Genomic DNA, 26,800 nt, shown 5'->3' with positions numbered 1-26,800 from the left:
GGCAGCGGGGCATTGGCGTGTCCTGGGCCCAAGAACAGCGGCCTCCTCCTTCTCACATCAATAGTGCGGCCCGACCAGGGGCCTATACAGTGGGGCTGCCTACCCTTCCACTACCTGAAAGAACCCACGCCGACTGCCTGACCATGCCCATATTTTCCGCATAGACTAGCTCAGAGAGAGGATTGGTACTGCAGGGAGCAGCCCATAGACATTGGCTGTGCAGTCTGTAAACCGCCGGAGCTGCCAAGAGGCGAGAGAGGAGGATGCTTTGGGCCCGAGATTGATGTCCTCCTCCGCATCACCAGTGACGCGGCATGACTTGGGGCCTGCGTTGATGGGACTGCCTAACCCCCACAGTCTGCGGAGACCGATCAGAGGGGCTAGAAAGGTCCAAATCAGTGGCAGAAATGGAGATTAGAGAGGTGCATTTGGACCGTGGGGAGCGACCCGCAATATTTGCCGCTTCTCTTCAGAGGACCTGCAGCAGGCCCCGGAGGCTGAGGGTGGGTAGGGACCCCCCCAAAAAAGTGATTACCTGCAGCAGAACCCTAAGGGGACATTACTCAGGCCAAGCCAGTTGTGGCTCTCTCCCCTCCTCATGGACCTTTACCAGGAGTGTACTGTTGTGTAGAGACTAAGACTTCCAGGGCCCTTACGGGGTAGAGGAATTTTTCAGCACTGACTGCAACTAACCCTGTGTCCGCCTGCCCACCCCCCAATGCGGGCAACCATTAGACCTGAGGGCCCTAAAACTAGGATTCCCCTGATGCCTCACTGCACGACTGTGGTCACAAACAAACCATCACCCCCCCAACAGTGGAAACCACCCTGCAAGGCCACACAACCATGTTAGATGTTCTGTTGCAAGCGGCTCGGGACATGCAGGCAGCTTTGGAACCCTACTTGAATACCTTAGAGCTAGATATGGTGCTACTTCAATCAGACCACAAAAAGCTAAAAGACTGTGTGAAGTCAGTGTAATCTGCGATGGCAACAATTCAACCCACGGTTGAGAAATTAGGCACCACAGTCTGCAACCTTGAGTAGGAGGTACTATTTTTACGGTGGAAGGTGGACGATACTGAGATATGCTCCCACCTGAACAATATACGAATTGTGGGTGTCCCAAAGCGCACAGAAGGCCCAAGCATGGACCTTGTTCTGGAGTAATGGTTGTTCGCTATGGTGCTGGATGGCAAGTCCTTGGCCTTTTTCCCTGTTGAAAGAGTGCATAGAGTCCATTGCAGACCTCCGCTGCTGGGCTCCCTGCCTAAACCAGTGCTGGCTCAGTTGTTGAGTTATAGTGACAGATCACATCCTGCAGGTCTCTAGAGCAAGGGGCCCCTGGGTGATAGGCCACAGTCGAGTCAAGATCTTTGCCAACTTCACTGTGGCTGTGCACAAACAATGCAAATCCTTCCTGGAGATTGTCTCGCCTCTGACAACTGAACCTCTGATGTGATTCAGTGTTCCCAGTGAAGTTAAAAGTCCTGGATGGAGATGCAATGAGATTCTTTATGACGCCTCATGAGGCTTGGGAGTGGCTGGTAGCAAAGGGAATCTCTGTGCGTACCACTACCCAAGCAATGGATGATGGATGGACCATGCATGGCGGTGGCGGAGCTGGGACTTCATTCGGGCTTCACTGGGGGCTCCAACTCTCTAGCCTTTAGGACACATTGAGGCATGAAAGACAAACTACTCATAAACATCGCATTGGAACTGAGAGAGGAGCCAGATTTTACCCCAATGACTGCTGATACCCTCAATTGAAGGAAACACATGTTACAGGTCTAGGGATGAGAAAGGTGGGGATCAGCGCTCATACTTTGATCTGATTGAGGGGAGGCTCAAAGACTGTACTGTAGGGGATCTATCCAACTCACAGGATGACTAAGCAGGTGATAAGACACCCGACCTCTGTACAGGAGAGCTATACCTATAGGTTTGTAATGTTCAGTTCGTGTCTGCAGACCTGTTGGCCTTGTAGCCTGGGAGGGGCATTTGGAACTTGTTTATGTTTGTTCCGAGTCAGTACATTTTGCTTGCATGAGCAAGGGTGATCTGGTGCCACAGGGACATACAGCGATCGCTCCACCTGCAATCCAGGGCACACACTATGGAGGACTTTATCACTATCATAGCTGATGGCATCAGATAAATATAACTTCTGGCTTGGAATGTTAAGGGTATATTGTCACATGTTAAACAATACCATATTCACTCCTACCTCAAATGCAGAAATATACATTTCACCTGTCTACAGGAGACTCACCTCATTACTCAAGAGCTTATGAAACTCAAAAGAAGATGGCTCTCACTGTCATAGGCCCCCCTTAATCAAAATATGCCAGGGCAGTTCTGATTTGGATTGTGCTCAGGGTACCCTTCACGGTTAGTCATTTGATCTGGAGGGCAGATACGTCGTAGTGGAAGGAGCATTAAATGGCAACCTTTTTTTGTTGTTGGCGCTGTACGCTCTTAACACTAGATTAGCGGTGTTCCTGGAGGGCCTAACCCCCAGCTGTGCTCTGACACACAACTGTGCCCTGCCTGTGGGTAGGATATTTTACTGGAGTGATAAACATAGACCTGAACTGATAAACCTTTTGTAAAAAAACATTTAGTGATTTGTTTTTTCTCATCCCTCCCCACCAGCAGTGCGCCGAGAGGTGCGTTTGCAGAGTGATGGAGTGGCCTCCGACCAGGACAGCGGGCAGGGAAACAGACATGCTCTGCTTTCAGCAAGCGAGAGCATTTTATGCTCTCGCTTGCTGAAAGCAGAGCTGAGCTTGCTATGGCTTGGCGGGATCAGTGCTCTCCAAATCACACGCCAATAGCAGTTCAGTGATTGGCTGGCCACAACTTGAGTAGAAAGTTGCGGCCGCCATTTTAGATATCAGGGAACGGTCCCTGGGTGCTGGATTTGAGAGTTAATGAAGTGGAAGAGGTCATGGTATAAAATAATAAAAAGGCGCACAGTCTCTCACACACTCATACACCCACTCAGACACTCTCACACCCACTCACCGACCCACTCAGACACTGTCACACTGACTCACATATCCACTCAGTCACCCAAACACCCACTCACAGACCCACACAGGCACTCTCACACCCACTCATAAATCACACATGCAGTTACAGACCCATTGAGAGCCACGCAGACACTTATACATCCATTCATATATTCATGCAGGCACCAACAAATCCACTGACAGACCCACACAGGCACTCAAAGACCCATTCACAGATCCATTCAGGTACTCACACACACGCACCCACTCAGACACTGTCCCAGACCCACTCAGACACTGTCACATCCACTAACAGATCCACACAGGCACTTAGAGACCCATTCAGAGATCCATGCTAGTAGTCACACACCCACCCACTCACAGACTTTCAGAGGGACTTGCACACCCACTCACACACCTATGATGGCACTCACAGACCCATATAGGCAGTCACGCCCCCTCTTACCGACCCACGCAGGTACTCACAGACCCCCACATCACAGACCCACAGACACCCATACAGCCAATCACACAACCTCTCTCAGTCCCATACAGCCACTGACACACCCATTTACACACCCATACAGCCACTCACACATCCACTCCGGCCCATACAGCCATTCATTCACCCACTCACTGACCTATATAGCCACTCACACAGGTCATGGGCGATGCATTTGGTGTGCAAATTATGGTTTGTATGGCTGTTGTGTGAATTATGGGTTGCAGAGCTAGTCAACACTGGCAAATTTCTGTCGTTTTTCGGTTTTAACTCATAACCTTAATTTTACTTTAACTGTTTTACAAAGCTCCAAACAGAAGAAAAGCAAGTCACAACAAAGTGGTTAGTGTGTTGTTTGTATTTAAAGTGGCAGGGAAAGGAGCTTGCTTGGACTTGATAGTCATGTTCAGCGGCGGCTCCTCCACTATGGTGGAGGAGCGTTGCCGCACTGCTCTGTGAGCAGTTCAAAAACGAAAAATTAAATGATTATATTCAATGTTATTATTTTATCTTTCCGTACTGGTTCAGTTCTCGGGGCAGGGTGAGGCGGGGCTGTGCTGTGCTGTCCTGAGCAGGGGAAGGAGTGGTGGGCACAGTCTTAAGTGCGCATGACAGTTGGCCTGCTGTCTTTGGCCGGCCAAACAGTAATGTACACTTAGCATGTTCACCTGTACTGCACAGCCTGGGTAGAGAACATGCACAGGCTCCCAGTTCCTGTCTGAGCGCCAAACCACGCCGCTCAGACCAGTCACAACGCTGCAGTCATGCTGATCCTATGTGTGCTAGTCCGGGCTACAGTAGCCATACATTATTGACACTTAACTAAAAGAAACGTTCTTGCTCGTTTTGCTCTAGTGGCATCACTGGTACCCCACTGTGTCTCCAATATACTCCCTCATCAAGCATTATTTACAGAAGACGTAAACCCCAGACTTTATGCCAGCCATTGTCACCAATGAATTAAGTGAACATATGCCCTTCCAGTCCAGTCTTTAGCAGCCATACTCAATAACATAGATAACCTCTAATCACGGTGTAATACGAAATCTTATTTAAAAAATATGCTCTCCAAAATTATACATTGTTTTACTGAAGGTTCATGTGACTTCTAATAAGGATATGGTGTAAAAACATTGTTGCAGCTAACCGGGAAATTATTAATAATTTATTTGGTCATAAATTAAAAACTTTACTCTCCATATTTCTCCAATTGATTCCATGTTTCATGTCCCTGTTCTCTAATGATGCTCTCAACCTGAAGAGAATGTTCCTAAAAAATAAGTAAAACATCACAAATTAATGAACAATCCTATGCATAAAACAAAAGTATAACATAACCTCTCAATAAATAACCTCAAACAGACCCCTAAAATAATAATATATACATCATTTAGATTTAAATGGTCTCACATAATATGGTGACTGTATCATAGATGCACATGTAGTTGTTCTCCTAAATTCATTTCTTTCAGTGCTAGCCTCTAAATAGATCTGGACTTCATTTTGGGAAGCACAAGAATCCTGTTGCCTCCTCTCGTTTTTTTGGGAACTGAATCAATTCCAGAATATCTCATTGTTTTCCAGTCGCCACTGTGTACCTCGTTAAAATGTTGTGCGGTGCTGTAGCACATCTTTGTTAGCGATGGCATGTATGTGTGCAAGAATACGTTTCTTAATGGGAAAAGTGCTGCTGCCAATATACCACATATTTCAAGAACAAGTTATAACGTACTCTACAAATTCACTTTTACAGGTGATATGTTTGTGGATAGTATTTTTCTCGTTAATTTGGTGTTAGTTTAATTTCTTCACTGATGCACTGTACTTGCTGGCTTTACTGCCACCACATAAATAGAAACAAGGGGTTGTTCGCAGCCATGAGGTTTGCGCAAGACTTAGGTAGCTATGTACCAATATATATCATAGCAAGGCATTCTTCCTATAAGTAATGGACGGACTAATCAGGTCCAATTACTCCTGTCAAAAATGTGTCTTATTTTAAAAGATCCCAATATTTTCTTAAGATGTTCCTCAACTCAACTGACTGAATGGTATAGGTGATTAGGTAGTGAATGGTTCTCATATTCCTTGTACCTTAGCTATTTTCTTAGGGTTATGTCCAAAGAATAAAGTCTCACGCCTACATTTGTCAGCCTTTTCTGCTACCTTTTTTAGGTCTCGCCTGACCCAGCGCATGCGCTGGTCTGGCGAGACTTATTGAGAGGGCTCCAAAAAAGTGCTACCAGGCCAGCCTAGAGCTACAGTGCATGTGCGCGGGCGCGCGCACCGCGTTTTACCGCAATTACTTTCACTTACGGCCGCTTTGATGTTTGATCGTGATCGGATCCCGATCACTTTCACTTTCGCGGCCGCATGGCCGCTGTGCATAGCCAATAGGTCTCGCTTTTGGGACCTTATAAGTATTTAGTTACGCAGATGTTGCATGGCTAAACACTTATAAGGTCTCAAAGGCGAGACCTATTGGCTATGCCAATGCTTGTTTAACATTTTCATAGAGTACCCTCTGTTCCTGAATCCCATTATCATTTCATCATGGGTTTTAACAAACGTTACGTGCGAGCTAACATTTCTTTTAGTTCTCAAAAATTCACTATATGGGATATCCACCTGAAATGTGATGGCTGACTGCTCTTCACATGTAATGTGAGGTTACAGGATGTACCTTTTCTTAACAGTCGTGTTCCAGGAGTGAATTGACTACTGTCAATTTCAGGTTAAGGAATTCATGTTGAGATGGTTGTTATTAATGGTGACCAAAAGGTCATTAGTTTACTTTCAGGCCCCTTCCAAACTACAAAAATGTCTATATATCGCAGCCAAAGTGCAGAAAATATGATGTAAAATCTTTGTGTAAAGGAAGAATTGTCATTGATAAATGTTTGGGAGCTCAGGTATTATACACTGGAGATAATATTGAGGTACATTACTTTTTAACATGTGGTCTTTGCCTTCTTTACCATTAGATTCCCTGGATTTGCAAAACCTGGCATGGAGCAGTATCTTTTGACAAAACAGCTTGCAAAATCCAAAGAAAAAATCCCCATCATTGTACGTTTTTTCAAACTTTTGTTGTTGTTTATTCTTTGCTTTATGTATGTTTGCCAGAAAGTTTGTGAATATTTTTGTATAGCCTTCAAAGATGCAATTCAAAAGTCTGAAGTTAAACCTGAATATAATTCTGCACTTTGGTGGATTTCTAACGAAAACTTGAAGTATTATTTTCCATATACACTGCTCACTAGCTGCTTTTTAAGTCTGGATTGATAGCTGTCAAGCCTGAACTCATATGATAATAAGAAAGATAGTTTTAAGCTGTAATACTGGGAGAGAGGCTTTGGGTCTGCTTACGTGCTGATTACCTTGAATAAAACATTTGATTGGCCAAAAGTTGTCTGTGTCCCATGAAAGAGAGTGCTTGAATTGGACTTTTGCCAATATTTATGTTCAGTGCAGAAGGACTGAGTTGGTTGTGATGAAAAGTCAATGATATAGGCAACAGGCCTGATCTGTTTGGTAAGAAAAGTTAGGACAAAGGTAGTACTGTTAACCTATTTATTGTGAAAAGCTTTTGTTAACGCCAGTAGGCTTTTAAAGGGTGCATTTGTGTCATCAACTGTAGGCATGTGCATTGTTACATGGAATCTCCTAGATTTCCGTTGATGGCAAGCCATTTAGTGTTGGTTTCCCCTGACAACCCTTTGGGGTTGAAGAGTTGTGATAATCATTGTTATGCCCTTTTGAAAGAAGTTGTATATTGTTTTGCCAACTGTAGTTTTGTACTTATTTGCAAATGTATGACTGTATGCCGGATACTCCAGTTTTTGCACACTATAGTAGGGCCCGAGTAGGTTTTTGTGACAAGCCAATCAAAAATGCTAAAGGCGTCTTTGGTTCATTGGGAAAAGTTACGTCCAATGCAACATATATCAGTTGTTTGTTATGAAATGTTACAACAAAGAATGTATGCCTTCTACATTTATTGGGAAAAACATTTACTGGTCCTTTAAGGGTGCATTGGTTTTACATTGAGAGTGAGTCTGCATGAAATGCTGACCTTGCTCTGTTTTTACATTTCCCTGGTCGGGCACATATTTTAGGTCCTACACGGCTCCCACAGGGGATGGAGCCGGCAAGACCTCTGTCGGGGGGGCCCCCTGCATTGGTTGGTGCTCTGGCAATTGGGATACTGCCCGCAGTATTATTTTCCTTTGTTAACTCTCCTCACTCTACCTTCTGTTTTGGGGTGGGGAGGATATGCAAGACATGCATGTTTGATTTTATCGTTGGGGAGGGGCATAGTACACAGTTGACCTATAGCGTAGGGACACTAGTGCTACCCTTGGGTAAACTGTCAGTTGGGGGTCAGGATGTGTTTGGCCTTAGGGCGGATTTGGGTGGGGGGGTAGAGTTCAGCACACAATGGGTGGGAGGGTCACTAAGTTGAGGTGGTGTTATAGTTTGCAACCAACTCTGATAGGGTGGAAGGTGTGGCAGTACAGTAAAACATGGTGGAGGAAATTCAGGACTTCAATAGAAACGACATATAAAGAACCCTTGTAACTTGAAATGTCCATGGGATAAATAGGTGTCTGAAGCGCTACAGAGTGTACTCCTATCTCAGAAGATATAATGTGCAGATAGCATTATTGCAAGAAACCCACCTGCTGAGTACTGAGCTGAATAAGGTGCAGAAAAAATTGACGGGTTCTGTGTTTGCGGCCACCTACTCTGATGATGTTGGGGGGTCACGATGTGGATTGCTGCTGGGTCCCCTTTATTGAGAGTACAGTGAAATCGGACCCAATAGGAAAATACGTGATAGTCATTGGGATCTTGGATGATTTGGCAACGGCTTGGTTAACATTATGCTCTAAAAGTAGATGAGAAAACTTTCTACCCAGATATACTGAGGAACATAGCTCCATATATGCATGCAGAATCATTTTGGCAGGAAACATCAACTGTGTGTTAGATATGCGACTTGAAAAGCATCCTCCTAGACCAAGCCCCAAGATGACGATAAAGATGTGGCAGATAGAGGCCACATCAACCTAACCTGTACAATCTATTTACAGAAGGTTTTGCTAGGGTAATACAGACCCTCAGAGCATGTGTTAGGCAATGATAGAGACCCCCACCTGCTTGTTTTCTTATCGGCCACTGTCCATGCTCAACACAGATGTGAAACTGCTCTGTTAAGCACTAGCTAATAGATTGCTCAGGGTAATTGGCTCACTCATACACCCAGACCAAACAGGGTTAATTCTGGGAGAAGCACAATGTCGAATATCAAGAGACTTAACCACATTATACAGTCACTGGAGGATTCGGCTGGCCAAGTTGCATTGGCTGCTTTAGATCTGAAGCGGCCGTTTGACACAGGTGGATGGCAGCATATGTGGGCAGTCCTATGGAGCATAGGGTTCTGCCCTAATTATATTAAATCAGCACAATTATTATATACAGACACTGTAGCCATAGTGTTGGATGCCTGGAGCCTAAGAAAGAGGACCAGGCAGGGGTGCCCACTGTCCCCCTGCTATTTGCTCTGGTGGAGGAGCCGTTCGAATGCACTTTGCAGTAGCGGTTGGAGCCCTGGGGTATTGGACGCAATGGCAGGATGCCCATTGTGTCCTTTTATGCAGATGACATCCTGGTCTATCATAAGGACCCAGACAGGTCAGTGCCCCTGCTGTTGGAGGAACTGGATCAGATTGCGACAGTGTCTCTTGCCTCCTCACAAACAAGGTTAAGAGTTGTTTGTTCCCTTTGGGAGCCTTAATCTGACTGGGAGCATTTCTCCAGAGGGAGATTGGGTTGACCTGTGAGGAGTTTAAATTCCACTACCTGGGCAAATGGGTAATGCATTTCCCACTGGCACACTATGATGTTAATGTGGGGGCCTTTTTGAAGAGCCTTGATCATGCCATTGAGTTCTGGGTCAGGTTGCCGGAAATATCTAATGGGCTGCATATCAGTAGCAAAAATGGTGTTCCTCCGTGTGTGTTTATATGTTCTGCAGAATGTGATGTGTCTGATCCCGATGACCACATTTCACTGACTTGATCAACTGTATAACTGACTGGCATGGGTAGGGAAGAAGAGTTGGGTGAAACTGGATACCCTTAAACGCCCCTTAGAGAAGGGAGGGATTGGACTCCCTGATCTGTTTCTATACTATACAGCAACACAACTACAGCATGTGGTCAGATGGTTTGATGATGAGCTTAACAGGGAGCAATCATTGTTCGAAGATGAACACGGACCCCATTCCCTGTAAGGTCTCTTTCTGATGGGCCAGGGAGTCCCTCAGGACACCCTATACTTCATTAAGGTAGTGGTGGAGGTATGACTCTGGGTGCTCTGCAAAACGTTGAAAAGGACCCCTTTTGCTGAGGGACTGCTGCTCTGGGAGCTGCCACCATTCTTCACCCTGCTGAAGGAGATGTCCTTTGCTAGAGGCATGATGGTGACTGCAAGACTGTGGAAGACTCTGCTACAATGGCAGATTCATGACTTTTGAGCAATCGTGGGTACAGTTTAGCATGGGAATGGGCCAGTTCCTGTAGTAGGTGCGACTGGCGCAATCGAATAGGTAGGTTTGGACGATGTTTCCTGAGAGACTGCTACAATATGGTATTCTGCGGCAGATTATCGGATTGGCGGGTTGAACTAGACTAGGAGGTAAAACAGAGAGGGAAAAGGAGCGCAGGGGACGGGATGGCTCAGATAACTAACAACACACAAGTGGACTAGGGCTTGTGAGCAGGTGAAGCAGGTTCTCCCAGCGCTAGATTTAAATTGTTTCAGTTTAATTTTTTATAAATTGACTAGGATCTCTCCTGGCTACCCTGTGTCATGCAGCAGGTGTGGGCTACAGGTGAACAACTTCCTTCATATGACTTGGACCTACCCTTCAGTGGTGGGATGTTTGGATGTACCCCACGTGGTGGGATTCTCTGAGGTAGTAGTGAGCACCTGTTGCATATAGCGGAGCTTTGCTTGGAGGGATCGTGAAACTGTGCCTGCTTGGCTTACAGAAAGGCCGAAAGCGCCACAAGATGCACGTCCACATGACAGCGCTTGTATTGGTGTTAGGCCGACGGCAGATAGTCATAAACTGGGCAGTGTCGCAGGCCCCACAACTCTTGACTTGGAAAACAGATCGCTTGGAGTGGGTGGTTGCTGATGCACAACATACAAAGCTGGAATGCAGGGTGACAAGGTGGAGGAGGATCTAACTGAGATGGGCGACATGATTGAGAAACTATGGAGCAGCCTGAGGTTGGGACTCCGTGACTGACAGCTGAGGGGAAGTTGGAACGTGAAGGGTGAGTTGAGGATGGCTGGTCCTGGAGGTTGCTTGGTATACATCTACTGTATTATCATAACTCAGTACTGTATAGATCGGCTACAGTGTACATGCTGAGTATTACGAACTGGTTGCAATCAATCTGTGTCTAGTTGTTGGTAAATTGTACTACAAAATGCCAATAAACAAATATAAACAAACTTGGAAAAAACAATGATGTTAGTAATAACTTTCCCCTATGTCAAATGAATAATCACTTATTAGAAGATTTAAATATATTTTGAAAATTAAACCATTTTTTCCAAACATCAGTGAATGAATTCTGGAATACACCTATTTTCGAAGCGTAAACAGTTTTTATTTAATTTTGGTATAGCAATATTAATTGAGCCAAGCAAATGTTTTTAAGCGTTTAGGTTGAACTACACACAGGAGAGCTTCTTACAGATAGCTGGAGCTACAGTGGCTCACAAGCTACTCGTTGGATAAGCCTTCTTTAGACTCTTTCGGAATTAAACCATTTCAATCGATCATATTCTTCAGGTTTTTTTTATAATCCAGTTAGATTTTTTTTCTTTGGTGATTCTGCTCATCTTCTTGCTGCTTCACCTTTTTTTCAAACACACGCTAAAAGTAATTCCACACAATTTAAAGGATAGTTCAACACCGATGCAACTTACATTACTACTCCTAGGTGATAGCAACTACTTCTAACATCCATTTACCCCCAACCTCTTAACAATGCATGTCAATACTCTAGAACCTGCAGGTTTAACATTCTGTTTTTGATTATAATCTCTAATAAACACTCTTCCACTTACACTAGTTGGCACACTTATTTCTTGAAAAGGAACATTCCTCATGTTGGTATTTTATATATTGGACCTTTAAAACTTTACAGGAAGTGTCATAAAACCCATTCTCCCAAGATTTGCAATAGCAGGTAATGCATCAACTGGAATATTGCAGTCTGTATTAACTTCCTCTAAGAGCCGGTGCATTACCTCCAGAAACAAAACTAGGAAAATGCTTATAGATATAACAATCCGTAACATTCATTATCTTTCTGTAATTCATTAACAATACTATATAGGTATTTTCTAAATAATTATTCCCCTTATTATTTCTAACTTCTAATTCATCATGTACTAATTTGATTAGCAAAGTTTGAGGGATGCCCCTCAGGAGGTAATGCGTGTACTAGCAGTCCAATACCAGACAAAATTAAAAATACTTTGGAAACCATACAAATCTTCTGTTTTCTAGTGGACATTTTCCCTTCCAATCTCCCTTACAGAAACAAAGTCTTTCACATTGTTTTTTAAAAACTAAGTTCTTAAAAATCATTTAAAATGTTTTGAACAGTTCACCGTACTTTAGGAAAACGTATTCAGCATATGAAGATTTTTAGTCTTTTTCACATTACATTGGCTTTTTCGGATACCCCAAAAAAATTGAAGACATTTCAACTTAATGTCTTCTTCTGGTTCAGTTCTTCCCAAGTATGCCCACTCAGGAGCTGTGTACTTATTGTTTGACTTTCTCTATCTACTTAATTTTTATATTTTGCACCTCCCTCTAAGAATTCTTCAGCTCTCTGTTCAGGCTCTGCAATAACACCTTGCTTTTGCACAGCTTCTCTTTGTGATCTCTCACCTTCAGTTTGAACTTGTTTTCCTTGTGTTCAATTGAGTGCATCTGAACTTCTATTCAGACTTCTGTTTTCTTTGTTTGTTTTTCACTTTGGTTATTGCTGTTTTCACCTGCCTATTCTGTACCTCCTCCTCTATTGATATCAAAGTTTTGAGTCTGTCTTTCTGTCTTAAAAACTCAAGATAAGTCTTTCTGGTGTTTTCACTCTCCAAGTGTTTGAGGCACAAACCCAAAGAGGCGGTCCATTTAGTTGCACATCAGTGTTCGTTACAAGGATAAACTGATTAGGTCCTTCCATTTCTGTAGCAAGAAGTCCTTTTTTTACATGCTGTTTGACAAGAATCAATTTTCCTGGTTTTAGATCGTGACATGCAACTGAGGACATATAGGGGATGGCAAGCTGCACATGACGAGAGATAGTACACATTCTATAAGCAAAACACTTTGAATAATCAAAGGTTACGGTTCAATTTTGGGTGGCCAGGATTAGCGACACCTGTGGAGAGAGAGATCAGGGACTGTTTGGAGTGCAGGAATATTGATAAGGGGTGTGTGATGAGAACCCAACCCATTACGAAACAACCAGAGGGTCTGTGGGAACAAGTTGTACCGTATCTAGTAGGTTTGGACAGTGTTATGTACTGGTGATGGTTGATCTTTACTCTAGGCGGTCGAAGATGGGTGTTACTCAGGGAATAGCGACTAAAAATGTAGTAACATTTTTGATGAGTTTTTTGCTAGAAAAAGCATATCTGATTCGTTATCACAGGTTAATGGGGTACTATTAGTCTTGCGTGAGATGGAGGAGGAATTAAACATCAGAGGTGCACTCTTTACCACCCTGAATCCAATGGTGATTTGAAGAGGTTCAATCATGTTCTCAAGGAAGCCGTCCAGATAGCAAAACAGGAGGAAAAAGATTGGAGGAAGGTAGTTCAAGCAGGGGTCGCAATATATCGCCTTATTCCACATTCGGTTACAGGAAGAGTGCTGTTTGAATTATTATGGGGAAGGCGGCCATACTCCTTGGTGTTTTCTCTGTGGATTGATTAGTTTAGTGAGAGGGTGTTGAAGGGGAGTGATGCATGGATTGCTGCAAAGAAAAGAGCACTACGACAAGAGAAAGACAAGAGAAAGACAATTAAGAGGACAATGGTGACAGTGGGTGATTGGGTCAGGATAAGGTTACCAGAAGTAGTGAAACAAAGAAGGTTTGGACGACCCATGAAGATGATCAAGACATTTAACAATGTGGTCAAAGTAAGTAATGGACGCATTTGGAATTTGAAAAGGGTGATGGTTCTAAGAGATGGTCAACAGTGTACTTTTTCAAGGGGATGGGAAGGAAAAGTAATGTCCCTAGGTGAAAATGTGGGAAAAGAGAAAAAACTGCTGTTGACAAAGAGGGAAGGGTTGGAATAAGGTGCTCTATGAAGGTAAAGAAATCACCAGCTCATCTCAAGTATTTTGTGTGATTGCACTGGGGGAAATGGTTACAAGGTCATGTAGCTTAGGTATGTGTATGTATTATTTTAGGTTAAAGTGAACATTCTTTCATTGTATGGATTTTGTATTATTACAACATTTTGTATTTAGGGCCTTGTAAATGTGTTGTTCATGTAGTTTGCCAGTGGAAAGTTTATGAGGGAATGTTGGTTCTAATTAATATTATTGTTTTTTGTTTTAAAGAAGGGATATGTGTGGTATCTGACGTAAGATGGATGTCATTGATGGATGGAACCAGGGTATGTCATGATGATGTGGAATGTATTTATGTTGGCACAAATCATTGATATTTGTGTGTCTATGACTAGAGAGATTGATTGTGGTTTGTATGTTTGCAAAGCTACCAGTGTGTCTGTGGTTTCTGACATAAGATGGATATCAGTGGTGAAACCAGGGTATGCGATTATACCTGTGGAATGTAGAATACCTTTGATGTTCTTGGTTTGGCAGTTGTGAGAAAACCCTGGAGCTGAAGGGTGGATGAGGAGTTTGTTCCTTACTTCTTACAATAAAGATATTAAATGATTATTTTCGGAGGTGCCTCTTCATTACAGTATCTTAATCAAGTCCTTTATCATTGTTATCTAATTTTACTTCATTTTAAATTGTCTAGATTGGAGATTATGGCCCAATGTGGATTTATCCAACTACTACATTTGACTGTGTTGTTGCAGATCCTAGAAAGGGTTCTAAAATGTATGGTCTCAAGAGCTACATTGAGTATCAGCTAACAAACACAGTAAGTATGCCACGTTGGCTATGCATGTAAGTGTGCTCAGCCAGCACCATGAAAATCGCTTGTATGGTTGGTTCACGCAATATGAGCCACCCTTTGTCTGATTGTGTTATGCTTGAAATAATGTTGGTACTCCAAGCATGCTTAATGACACCACAAAAATGACATCATGTGGCCTTTAATGCTTCTGACATTACCAAAAGAGGAATTGCAGTAAAGTGGATATAGAAGCCATAAGTAGGTGTAGCACTAATAAAAATACATAGATAAATGACACACAGAACATCGTATTTGACATTACATAATTTCTTTTGATTGTTGATATGTTTTTACTGTGCTATGCATGGGGGCAGGCTGTGGTTGAAACACACTAATTTAGAGAGTGAGAGTTTCTGTAACTCACTTTCAATCAATTTCTTTGTGACCTTGTTGATACATTGGTGCAGTCATTGTTTGTCCAGTTCTAAAGTTCTCATGACAGTCTGAGTTGTCTATTGGTATTTTTTGTATTAGATACTAATTCTTAACCAGTGAATTAGTACTTATTCAATAAATCCAACAAGGGGATTTAGTCCTGCTGTAATATTAACCGTTGATGTGCAGGTTACATTATTACTTCATAAGATAAATTAATTCTCTGATATCTTACTAACCTTTGTGTCTATGGAAGAAGCAGAAATTATGAAAATGGATAGCTCGAATTGGCTGTGAAAGCTCCAAATCTCTGGACAAGTTTACTTCGTATCTGATAGAAACATCTAGCTGCAGATTCCTTACCCCTGAATTTCTCAGGCATCAGACTAGGTCCATAAGATTTTTTTTTACCAATACCTGTGCGCACCAGTGGCATGGGTCTGCTCTGCGTGACGTTCTTGTGCTGTAGTGACATCCGCTTCACTTATATAGGCACCACCTTGGCGTGCTGTCAGTTTTTATTTCCGCGCCAGTCAAACGTTGATCCGTGAAGCGAGCTACCCTCTGTGGCTTTTTTTGACGTTTTGTTGACCCCTTTAAGGTGTGTAGACTTTTTTCCATCATGTCTAGGAATACTTCTGGATTCAAACCATGCAGCGCCTGTCACATGCCATGTTGATGATGGATCCACATGTGGTTTGCCTCTGGTGCCTGGAGCATGACCACGACTCAAATTCAAAGGATTTGCAGTGGTGGATGACAAACCATGATTGGGTCACAGGCAGACCCCTCTCCCTTCCACAACTAGATCTCACAGAAGTGACGGATGCGTCACTCCTGGAATTGGCTGGCCACCTGGGAGAGGTGGAGATCAGATGACTCATCTCTGTGGAATCGGGACTCGACATCAGCCTGCCAGAGCTCCAAGCTATTCGTTTGGCATTAAAAGCCTTCCTTCCTTCAGTAAAGTTGAGCTGGTACAAGTGTTCACAGACCACACCACCACCACGTGGTACCACAACTACAAGGTCGGGTGGTGTCCTGGCCCCTCTGTCAAGAGGCTGTGCATCTCTGGACTTGGCTGTAACACCGCGCATACCCCTGATGGTTCAACACCTGATGGGTTCTCTGAATGCCAGAGTCGATGAACTCTGCCACAGTTCGTGCTTTATTATGGCAAGTTTCCAAGATGGAAGACTCAGGGTGGCTTTGACTGAATCCACCACGAACCCCAGAAATTGCAAAGATCGGGTTGGAGTCAGAGAAGACTTCATTCAGTTAATCAGGAAACAGAGACACCAGAAGATTGGTAGTCTGCTGTAGAAGATTGGACAGGCGCTCTGGGCATTGATCCATAATGAGCATGTCCTCCAGGTATACAATTGGACTGATACCTCAGGATCCCAAGTGTTCTATGACAGGCTTCAAAAGCAACATGGAGCGGAAGATAGATCAAAAGAAAGGGAGATGAATTTGAGGATTTGAGACCTTCACTGAAACTGCAGGAATCGCCTGTGAGGTGGGAAGATAAGAATTGTAAGATAGGCATCCTTGAAATCCAGATTCACCATCCAGTTGTTCGCCTGCAGCAAATCCCTGAGGAGATGGATGCCCTCCATCGTAAAGTTGTGGTAAACCAGCCACTTGTTGTATTCTTTCAGGTTGATGACGGCGCGTTGACCCGTATCTCTCTTTTCCACCAGAAACAGATTACTGAGAAGACCATGAGGGTGTAAGAGAGTCGACAGGCTTGAGCCCTTTTCCAAGAGTTGACTAATCTCCGGATCTAACAGGTCCATTTGGCTGGGTGAAAGGGGAAGGAGTTTTGGTCTGTGTGGTTGGTACGAAGGGCCATAAAACTTGATATTGAAACCCCTTACGGTCTGAAGAACCCATGCATTGGACGTAAGAGCCTCGCAGTTGTGAAGGAATTCTACGAATCTGCCCCCAAGTCTGATCTCCTGGGAAGATTGTACACTCACCTTGGGTATTATAATAGGAGCCGTTGCTGCTGAAGCTCCTCTCAACCTTCATCAATGGGGGTAGCTTCTGGTTGTGTAAAAGTTACAGAACCGGCGGGAGTCCTGCCAATGTCCTCTTCGGACATCAGCACTCCCAGTGGAGGCTTGATGAAAGGAGTGGCCAGTTGAGCATCCCTGACCACAACCGGCACTGGCAAAAACATGAGGGGTAAAAATCCTTTTTATAGCTTTGTCAAGGGAGTTAAATGTGTTAGAGAATTTGTCCAATTTGCGAAGGAAGGGATCTCAACAGAGATTCCCCTGCGCGATAGGACTTACTTGTGAAGTTGCCAACTCACTGAGTTTCAGGTCAATCGTATTCAAAAGAAATTTGCGCCTCTCTGTAGAGATGGTGCAGTTGACATTACCTAGGAATATCATAGCCCTCTGTGCCTAACCAGACAATGCCTCTGGGAAAATTAGGGTACCAGAAGCTTTGGCATCTTCAGCTATGTCCAGGATCTTGGACAGGGGACCTGCCACATCCAATAACTTATCCTGGCATGAGCGCCAGGAACGGTCTATCACTTTTTTGAGCTCCCTCACAAATTGTGCTTGAAGGGTAGCCATATTGGTGTCAATCTTTGGTGGAATACGACCTTGTCTTCCAGGGAAGGCAGAGGACACACTACCCTAAGGCAGCTACTTACCTCCTTATAGAGTGGCTTCCGCAATCGGGCCGGTGCATCAGATCGTTGGGATCCAACATATCTGACTCGGGGCATAGGAAGGAGTATCAGGAGTAGCGTCATCAAAAGGGCGCCAGGGCCTATTCCGTTCACCCTCCCCAACCGATATGCTAGGGGAATTATCCCCGTCCAAGGGATCGGGGAAACCGCAAAAGAGGAAGCTTACGAGGTGCCGGGAGTCTGAGTTATCTGTGGGTCTGCGGGGGGGATGGGATTCCATAAAGGCCTTCTAGAGGCTGGCAAAGGCGATGAGATCGATCCCAGGGTCGTCTCGCGTTATGCTTAGTGTATGCCATTGGTGCCAAGGGCTGCCCTGGAGGTGGGGGGGCCTGGGGCCCAGATGAGTCTTCCCTCTGTGCTAGGGGTTGTTGGAACTGAGCTTCCAAGTGGAGAATTTTCTTCTCCAATGCGCAACAACCTGAGACACAGCTGTAAAGGTGGGTGCAGCAATAACTTGGCAGAAGTGATCATCTATTGGGAGGTAGGTAATTTCCTCCTCCTCCATATACTCAGAATCATGCATGCTGTAAAAAGGATTATGTATTAACCCTTGAAATAGAGAGTGAAATGAGCTGGGCACGCATGTGAAATTAGCTGAAGCAACTGTAAAATAGTCTTTGAATAGGCCTTTGGGACAAGACACTCCTTAATATTCTACTGGGAATTAATAACATAATTATGTCTGCCTGGGACATGTCTCAACAATCAAATGCGCCTTGCCCACAAGGGTGTTCTGTCCCCAGGCGGAGGCTCTGTGGCTCAAATGAGTTTATCACCAAATTTTAGGCAAATGCGGGTGAAAAAAGCATGTAAAACATCCCGTATGCCAAAGTGGGCAGTCATGCTTCACTTTGTTTAAAACAAACTGGTGAAACTGACGCAGTGGCCGCTGGGGCATAGAATGCGCTGAGTGCAAAGTTAATTATGTGCGGGCCATCTAGCAGCCAGCTGATCGTACCTCTCAATCAGAGCCTAAGATGAAAGGAGGGGCCGCATAGGAGCGAGAACGTTCCTGCAGCCGCGCTGAGGAAAGAAAAACTTTGAATTAAATCCAGCACAGTGAGCTGCACAATATTAACGTGGATTAGAGGGCAGGCAAACGCACAATAGTTGCGCAAAACCGCATAAAAGCAAGAATTGAAGCAGGACAATTGAAAGCACTTAACTGAGGCTGCTGGAGCAGCAAAGAAAGAAGGGGATAGAGCGTTTTCAGTGATGTGCTGACCTCAGATCGGATAGACTGTTTTTTGTTCTTTTCCCATGAGACATTGGTATAGAAAGTTTTTATAATTCAAATAAATAATGTTTATTGGTTGCTGGTTAAAATATAGTGAAGAAAGAACAGCCCAATCCTCACCTATGGCCAGACATAGAATTGTTTGTATTTAAATGAAAGACAAACAACAATGAAGTATAGAGGGGTACAGGCAATCAATCAGGACTCTCGAGCCATCTCTGTCCAGGGCTTTTCTTTCAATCTAACTCCAGGTATAAACCATCTCCTTGCGGTCAGGCTCGAGGCCTCGGCACCAAGTGTTTCTTGGCCTTCCTCTTTTCCTTTTTGCTTGAGGGTTCCAGGACAGGGCTTTCCTGGTGTTGTTTGATGCGGGCTTGCGGAGGGTGCTACCTATCCAGGCCCAACTTCTCTTCATGATTTCTTCATGAGCAGGGAGTTGGAAAGTCTGCTGTTGTAGGTAGTTGTTCATGGTGTTTGGCCAGTGGATTTAGATGATTTTCCTCAGACAGGTGTTGATGAAGGTCTGGACTTTGTTGATGATGGTGACTGTTGTTCACCAAGTTTCTGCTCCATACAGAAGGACCGATTTTAAGTTAATGTAGTGTAGGTCCTATTTCCCTAATAGGCTCTGCACATTGGAATAATATACCCTATAGATTTGTCATAGGACTGAGGTCAGTATGCCCCTATCGAGTATATTAAACTTAATTACTTTGTGCCAGCTAACTCAGAGGCCACTAGAAACTCCTTGTAAACAAGAAGGGAGTAGTTTCTGGCAACTGCATAAACATGACAACTTAGTTTCCCTTTAGAATCGGAACACCCTTAGAATCGTGGAAGCAACAGATAACAGTTTCACTCAGCTAATCATGCATGCTTAGTTTCTTCAGAGTTGCACAGAAAGAATAGACTGGCGTTTCAATAAAAGTATTTATTGAACAGTCTTGTTTCTCGTGTAAGAGATATGAGCTGTTACAATCGTAAGACAGTATGCGAGATATATTATATACAGCGTAAGCAGTAGAAAGAAATAATACTGCACTAGCATTATCTTTTAGCTATGACACATATATTCATATACATAAATAACATAAGCTAAAAATGAGAGTACTCATAAGATGCTCCTCTAACTAGTTCTACCCCAGTGTACCTAAGTGTTGTGCAAGGTAAGAAGTAGGTGATGTATTCTATAGTATGGTATGCTATAGTCTAGTATGCCAAGTCTGGTATGCCAAGAGTCCCTCTAGGTTCTGTTCAGCTCCATACCTTGAGAATGAGAGAGGTGGGAATCTCTTTCCGGGTCTCGAACTCTAACACCCCGCGAAGGGAGTCAGAACACTGGAAGCTGGATTCCATGCGAGCAGGGATGACAGCATCTCTTGTCAGTGTGTCAGGCCGGGACACGGGCTCCTCTGAAGTCGAGGTCTCCTCCTGCTTGCTTGGGCAAGGAAAGGTATATTTATACCTGGTAGGTGCCTTGAAATGTTAGCATTGACATAAAGTCGGGCAGAGGAAGACGTTAGGAATGAACCCTTAAGGAATAGCGGTTCATACATAATAAATGAGTTCTTGGAGAAATCAATAATCCTGTGCTAGGGGAACTCCCAAGAGCTTAAGGGTCTGGTTTCTAAGAACTCGTTGTGACGTTGAGGTGGACGGATGTAGGTGACCATGCCTGTATTTGGATAGCATGGCTAATGCCTAAATAAGGACTGGGATATTATGCCTATAGAAGGGCAACGCAAATTGTACCTATACAAGGACATGTATCAGGAAAACCTATATACGGATACCTAAAGCGGAATGCAACACCCACTCCACTTTCGACAATAATACTAAATGCTAAACATTAAATGCTAAACATTAAACAGAGAACCACATTTTGTAAAAATATACTAGAATCATTTTTTTTTTCTTTTTACTTTTGCTAAACATGTAATGCAAAGGTACTGTACATTTTAAAGCAGTTTTTCATTCTAAGCATATATCGGAAATACATGCAATATGAATGAATAGAAATATATACATATGACGAAATGGTTGACAATTATTCAAAAACCAAAGCCATTTCATAACATGGTACTAAATGAAATAGTGGTAAATAAGGTGACAATGTGTGCCTGGAAATATTCAAAGAAGTCCGTTCTATATGAATAGGTCTACTGTAAGCAGATTGAATTGCCATGTATTTTCAAATTTAGAAAAAAAAAGTAAATTTTAGGAAGCGTTCCAAGTTTTGTTCTGTTTTGAAAATATGGAGGCCAAATTCATAGCTTCCCCTTTACACTGTGAGCCGAATCAAAAGTCAGTGTATTGGTCTGGTGTAAACATGAAATCATCTACTCCTGTAGACAAAAGATCGTCTACCGATGTCGGTGACAGTTGGAACACCTCGTTTAGAAGGTTAACTGCACAGAGATGTGAAGCATCGCCTTTAGCGTTGGATGCCGCAGCAATGTTCGCGTCCGTCGTTACCTGTGTGCCCGTTGATCCATCTCGTACCTCAGCAGCAACAGGAAGCGTCTGTGAGATCTCAACGAATGCCGTCATCAGGATTGGTAGCCTCTGGGGACAACACAGAGCATGGGCCATTATCGGGTCCAGCAGAGTATCGATATCCGTTGGCATGACTGATGGGAGTCTTAGACGGATGTCTAGCACGCATTCTTCTTGCAAAGCAGGCAGCGTAGAACAGGTAAGATGCAATCTTGCCAGATTGGTCTAAATGACAGAAACCATGTTGTAATAAGTTCCCGTAGACGAGGTATGCCCAAAAGTTCACTATGCGCTCACGGCACTTCCGTTCTAGGAGAGCTTTCTCCAAGTTGCTGGGAGTGACGCCGGTGGAAAGGCTTGCCATAGCGTAGTAGTAGGAATAGAAACAGGATTCCCGCAATGAGTGCTAGAATTAATGGCAGACCACCAAACACCGAATGCACTAAGTTTGGAATGATTCTGAGGACTGCCTGAAAAGGTGTTAACAGTCCTGAACATATGGTCTTAAATAAATGTACAATCCCGCTCGTATCAGACATGTTTAAGATACATCCCATCATTTCTACGAAATGTATAGGGCAGTTTGTACGAATTAGAGCCTGTATCTCAGCCGAAGTCCTTGCAATTTGTAGAACATAGGTTTCTTTGGCTGAGGTCAAAGGCACGGTCTGTTGCAAAAGCATGGCTTTCATTCTGCTTAAAGTATCAAAACATATAAAAGAAACATTCAATGAAGGTCCATAGAGGCGACTCCCTGACTGTGTCTATTTGGGGGAACAATACTTGCATACAACAAGTAACCCTCGAGCTAACCGTTACCAGATATAAGATGCCTGGCAACAACCCACAGCAACTTTGATCATTCAACATAAGGTAACTTCCGTTAGAAAGTTGGCCAAACGTTGGATTAATCACAGCAGCTGATGTACCCTGCAGGTGGCAGGACAAGTTTGCCACAGAACCATTACAAGCCCCGTGTAAAGAAATGTCCTGACATATGAGTGATCCGCTCATTGCATTTTCACAGTGTGTACCGCTTAGGAACACTTCACGACTCCCACTCCAACATCTGTATTCGTAAGGTAAATCCCAGGATGTCTTAATCTATTCCTTACCCAACCTTTCATATTTGCCTGCTTGCATTTGTTTGAGGTAATACTGAAAATGAAGAGGGGGCGTGGCCTGCAGCCGACAGCGATGGCCACGCGCTAGCGAGGCTCTGAGAGCGACGTAGTTTCCCCAAACAATCCGGCACTCTATCCGATCAAGTCTCCTGCCCCCAAGACAGCAATCGATACAGGAAGGCGAGAGGCACCGATCGAGCTGGACCTGATCTACGGGGGGACCCGGGAGGCAGCAGCGGTCGTGCGGTGGGCGGAGGCCTTGCTCGACGCCGGCAGCCGGGGACTAAATTTGTCTGGTTTCAGCCGACGGCCTTGGAACGTGAAGGAGGGACCGGCGGGGAGGCGTGCGCACACCCGCTACCGTGTGGAGAGAGGTGGCAGCGGCACGGAACGTCAGAAGGGGACACACCAGAGTGACATCGGCGGCGGCTCAGCGGCGTGAGTGTGAGGGACGAGGCGGGGTGCCCTCACGGTGAGCGGAAGCAGAGCCAGCTCCGTCGGGAGCTGCCACAGATCCGGCAGTGCGGGGGAAGGGTGCGAGCAGCAGACCCCCAGAACCGTCGGAGCACCCGATGCCCTGCTCAGCCCAGCGGCACTGACAACTGAGGTACTGGTGACACCTGAGCGGTGGTGGAGGGCGCAGGGGGCCCTGCGGCCTTGTCCCATGCTAGCAGCCGGGGTCTGGATTTCTGACGGACCCGGAGAACGAGAGCGGGGCCCAGCGGGTAACCAGTTGGGCCAAAAGAGATCAAAGGGAAGTGCCGGAGGTGAGAGCCGGGGTGTGGCGCGTCCCTCCTGGAGGTGGAGATCGCATCGGCATATTCGACAGCGAGGCGAAAGGCGCTCAGGGCGCGGGACGAGGATCAGGCACTACGGCCTAGTAGGGCGTGGACGACGCTCCAGCGGTCGAGGCCGCCGGGGGGAGACGGGGCCCTGCCCCTACTGGAACCATCCGCCGGCTCATGGCCAGATTTACTGACGTTGGGGGAAAAAAGCCTGCTCACAACACTCGCAGCAAGAAGTGGTAGGGCCGCACCAGTGCTCGGTGTCGCCTCGGGTCTGAGGCGGGCCGGAGTCAGGCCCAGAACGTGGAGGGCAGATCCGGGAGTGCGGGGGTGGCCGGCGGAGACGTGCAGAGCCAGTGGATGCGCTGCGACGACCGGAGCCCCCCGGCAAGGTGAGAAAAGCACCTCACGCGCTCAGAGATATCAATCGCGCCGTGCTGGTACGGGCGGGGGCCCGGACACCCCTATTCCCATCACTGCTCCTGGACCAGGGAAAGCCGACAGGCCGCGTTGGTGGGCGAGACTAGCGGCAGGCGGCGGGGATTACCTGTCGCAACTGGCCGACCCAGGTGGAGATGGGGGGGAAAGGGCCAACGCGTGACCGCACAGGCCAAACTAGACAAATATGCTTTTGCTTAAGACTCCAAAAGCCCAACAGAGCGCAAAGAACTCTCCGCGGGGACCCCAGACTCCGGGGGAGGGGCCAAGGTGACTTTGGAAGATATTATGACAGCTCTTGCTAGCGTGCAAACCACGGTGGGTTCGATCTCTGCGGATGTCTCCTTCCTCCGAGCGGATTTTCAAAAAATGAACGCCAGAGTGACAGAGGTGGAGCAGGTGGCGAAATCCCTTACTAAAGACACCGCTTCGCTGATTCAAAGAGTTGGTCAGCTGGAGTCCGACAACAAAATCATGGCGGCCAAGCTCGATGATCAGGAGGGGCGCTCTCGTAGGAACAATGTGAGAATTACCGGGGTCCCGGAAGGCGAGGGGAACTATGTCATGGATCTGTACGTAGAAGACCTCATACAGTCGAAGCTTCAACCTCGGGGACTATCCGCCCTCTTTGCAGTGGAGAGAGCGCACCGAGTGCCGGGCGGTAAGCCCAAACCCGGGGCGCCCCCAAGACCTATCCTGGCCCGCATCTTTAACTTTCGGGATTGCGATGTTATCCTCCAGGCGGCGAGAGTGGCACCGCCGGTGCGAATCCAAAATTCCCAGATCTCCTTCTTTCCGGACTACACGGCGGCGGTTGCTCAGCGCCGCAGAAGCTTTCTGGAGGTAAAAAAATAACTTCGTAAACGGCAGCTCCCATACGCAATGCTCTTTCCGGCGAAGCTGCGGGTGGTGGCGGATGGTAAGACACGCTTCTTTGAAATGCCAGAGGAGGCCCACGACTGGCTAGAGGGATGGCAGCGAGCCGAGGGTGATGAGAACTCAAGACGGCGTCGCCGACAAGAGAAAGCAGCGCAAGAGGACATCACGGTCTCCGCGCCGGGGTGGCAGGCATCGCCCTCCAAGAATGCAGACACTGAGGAATGACATGGCTACGAGTAGCAGATGGACTGGCGGCGTGGTGATGGGGCGAGCCTCCCGCGACCGGTGGGCTGACAAAAAGGGACACTAATGTGAACGTAACGGCCCGCCCTTACCGGTGCTCTAGGCGAGGGGTCCGCCTTACAGGCTCAACTGGGTTTCTCAATGGCGCAAACTGGCGGAACGGCTGTCTTGGAGGTTGGGGGACTACAGTACTGACTCTCGGACTCCTATTCCCCTGTCACGCAAGTACTGTTTATGGGATCAAAGCACTCTATGATGTTGGGGGGGCGGGTAGTTGGGGATCCGTCTGGCAGGGAAGCAGGGAGGGGGGTGGTGATTGGGGTTTGTTCTTTGTTAGTGGTTTGTGGGGCTTTTGTATTGCTCCCTAATTTGTTATTCTTTCTTATACACCTGGAGTCTGAAGTGAGGGTACACCCACATGAAACACGTTTGCATACCAACAGTGTATTGGTGATCCAGAGTTTGTCAGAGGGTCTGCTCATGCCGCACGTCTGCACACACCCACGGCGTCAACCGAATCGAGATAATGGCGAATGTAACAATGAGTGATCGTCGGTGCCCGGGCGCCCCGCTGACAGTGATGTCTTGGAATGTGAATGGCTTGGGCAATAAGATTAAGAGGGGGCTGGTGCTGCAACATATTAAGAGGCACACACCATCGGTGGCTCTCCTACAGGAGACCCATTTTGCCGGTACGGCCGTGAGGGCACTAGATAGATGGGGTTTCAAAATGGTAGCGCACTCTGAGTTCACCTCCGGATCCAGAGGAGTGGGGATCCTCCTCCGAAAAAGCTGTCCCTTGGTGGTGACCGGGAAATGGGCAGATGACCGTGGGCGATTTGCCGCGATATCGGGTCAATGGGAGGGCTGCAGCTTTAATTTTGTCACGGTATACCTCCCCCCTGCACTTCACTCACTAGCTTGTCCGGCCCTCGGAAAGTTCCTGCTGGGCCTGCCCCAGGGAGAACTAATTGTGGGGGGTGACTTTAACGCCATAGTGGATGCGGACTGGGATAAACACCCCCGAGAGGGCCAAGCACGACCCCTACACCCCTACGGGGCTTCCTCGATGCCATGGGGCTGCTCGACTGTTGGCACATGCGACATCCCACTGACCGTCAATTCACACATCACGCCAGCGCGCACAACAGTCTCTCACGCATTGACTACCTCCTCACCTCTCCCACATGTATAGCTCGCATACAAGAGGTTAAGCACCTCCCAAGGGGCATATCCGATCATTCGCCGGTGCTGCTCACATATTCCTCAGGCCTCTCGGGTAGAAGGCGCACTTTCCCAATACATCCTGGCTACCTTAAGGTCCCGGGCGTGCGGAAGACGCTGCATAAAACTACAAAACAGTACTTTCCAGAAAACTTGCACTCTGTCTCCTCGCCTATTGTCCTCTGGGAGGCCTACAAAACAGTGCTGCGTGGACAGGCCATTGCAGTAATTACAGCTCATAAGCGAGAAGCGTCGCGACAGGTGGCTACCCTGGAGGTAGCAGTGACAGTGGCGGAAGGGGAGCACACCAAAGACCCCACCGATACGAACACTCACACACTTAACCTTGCGAAACAAGCGTATAGAGACCATCTGTGGGAGGCGGCCCGGTTGCGCCTAGCGAAAACGCAGCATACTATATACGAGCTAGGGGATAAGGCGGGCCGACTGCTAGCCTGGCTTGACAAAAAAGAGAAAGCCAACCAATGGGTGCGCGGCTGCGA

General features: G+C 46.1%; 1 protein-coding gene across 2 annotated transcripts in view; it reads left to right on the top strand.

The window, feature by feature from the left end:
* The window catches only part of SNX9 (sorting nexin 9), a 730,362-nt gene that overhangs the window by 435,605 nt on the left and 267,957 nt on the right, over nucleotides 1–26,800 (top strand). For both annotated transcript variants that reach the window (XR_014963143.1, XM_085612219.1), the window contains 2 exons: nucleotides 6,504–6,588; nucleotides 14,625–14,750. Coding sequence is in view for 1 of the 2 variants with exons in the window: in XM_085612219.1 (XP_085468345.1) it covers nucleotides 6,504–6,588; nucleotides 14,625–14,750 (211 nt within the window). In the remaining variant the exon portion in view is untranslated. The remainder of the gene's footprint in view (nucleotides 1–6,503; nucleotides 6,589–14,624; nucleotides 14,751–26,800) is intronic.

The sequence above is a fragment of the Triturus cristatus genome, chromosome 6 (assembly GCF_964204655.1).
Source record: "Triturus cristatus chromosome 6, aTriCri1.1, whole genome shotgun sequence".
Classification (NCBI taxonomy): Eukaryota; Metazoa; Chordata; class Amphibia; order Caudata; family Salamandridae; genus Triturus; species Triturus cristatus.
This window is presented reverse-complemented; position numbering and strand designations above follow the sequence as displayed.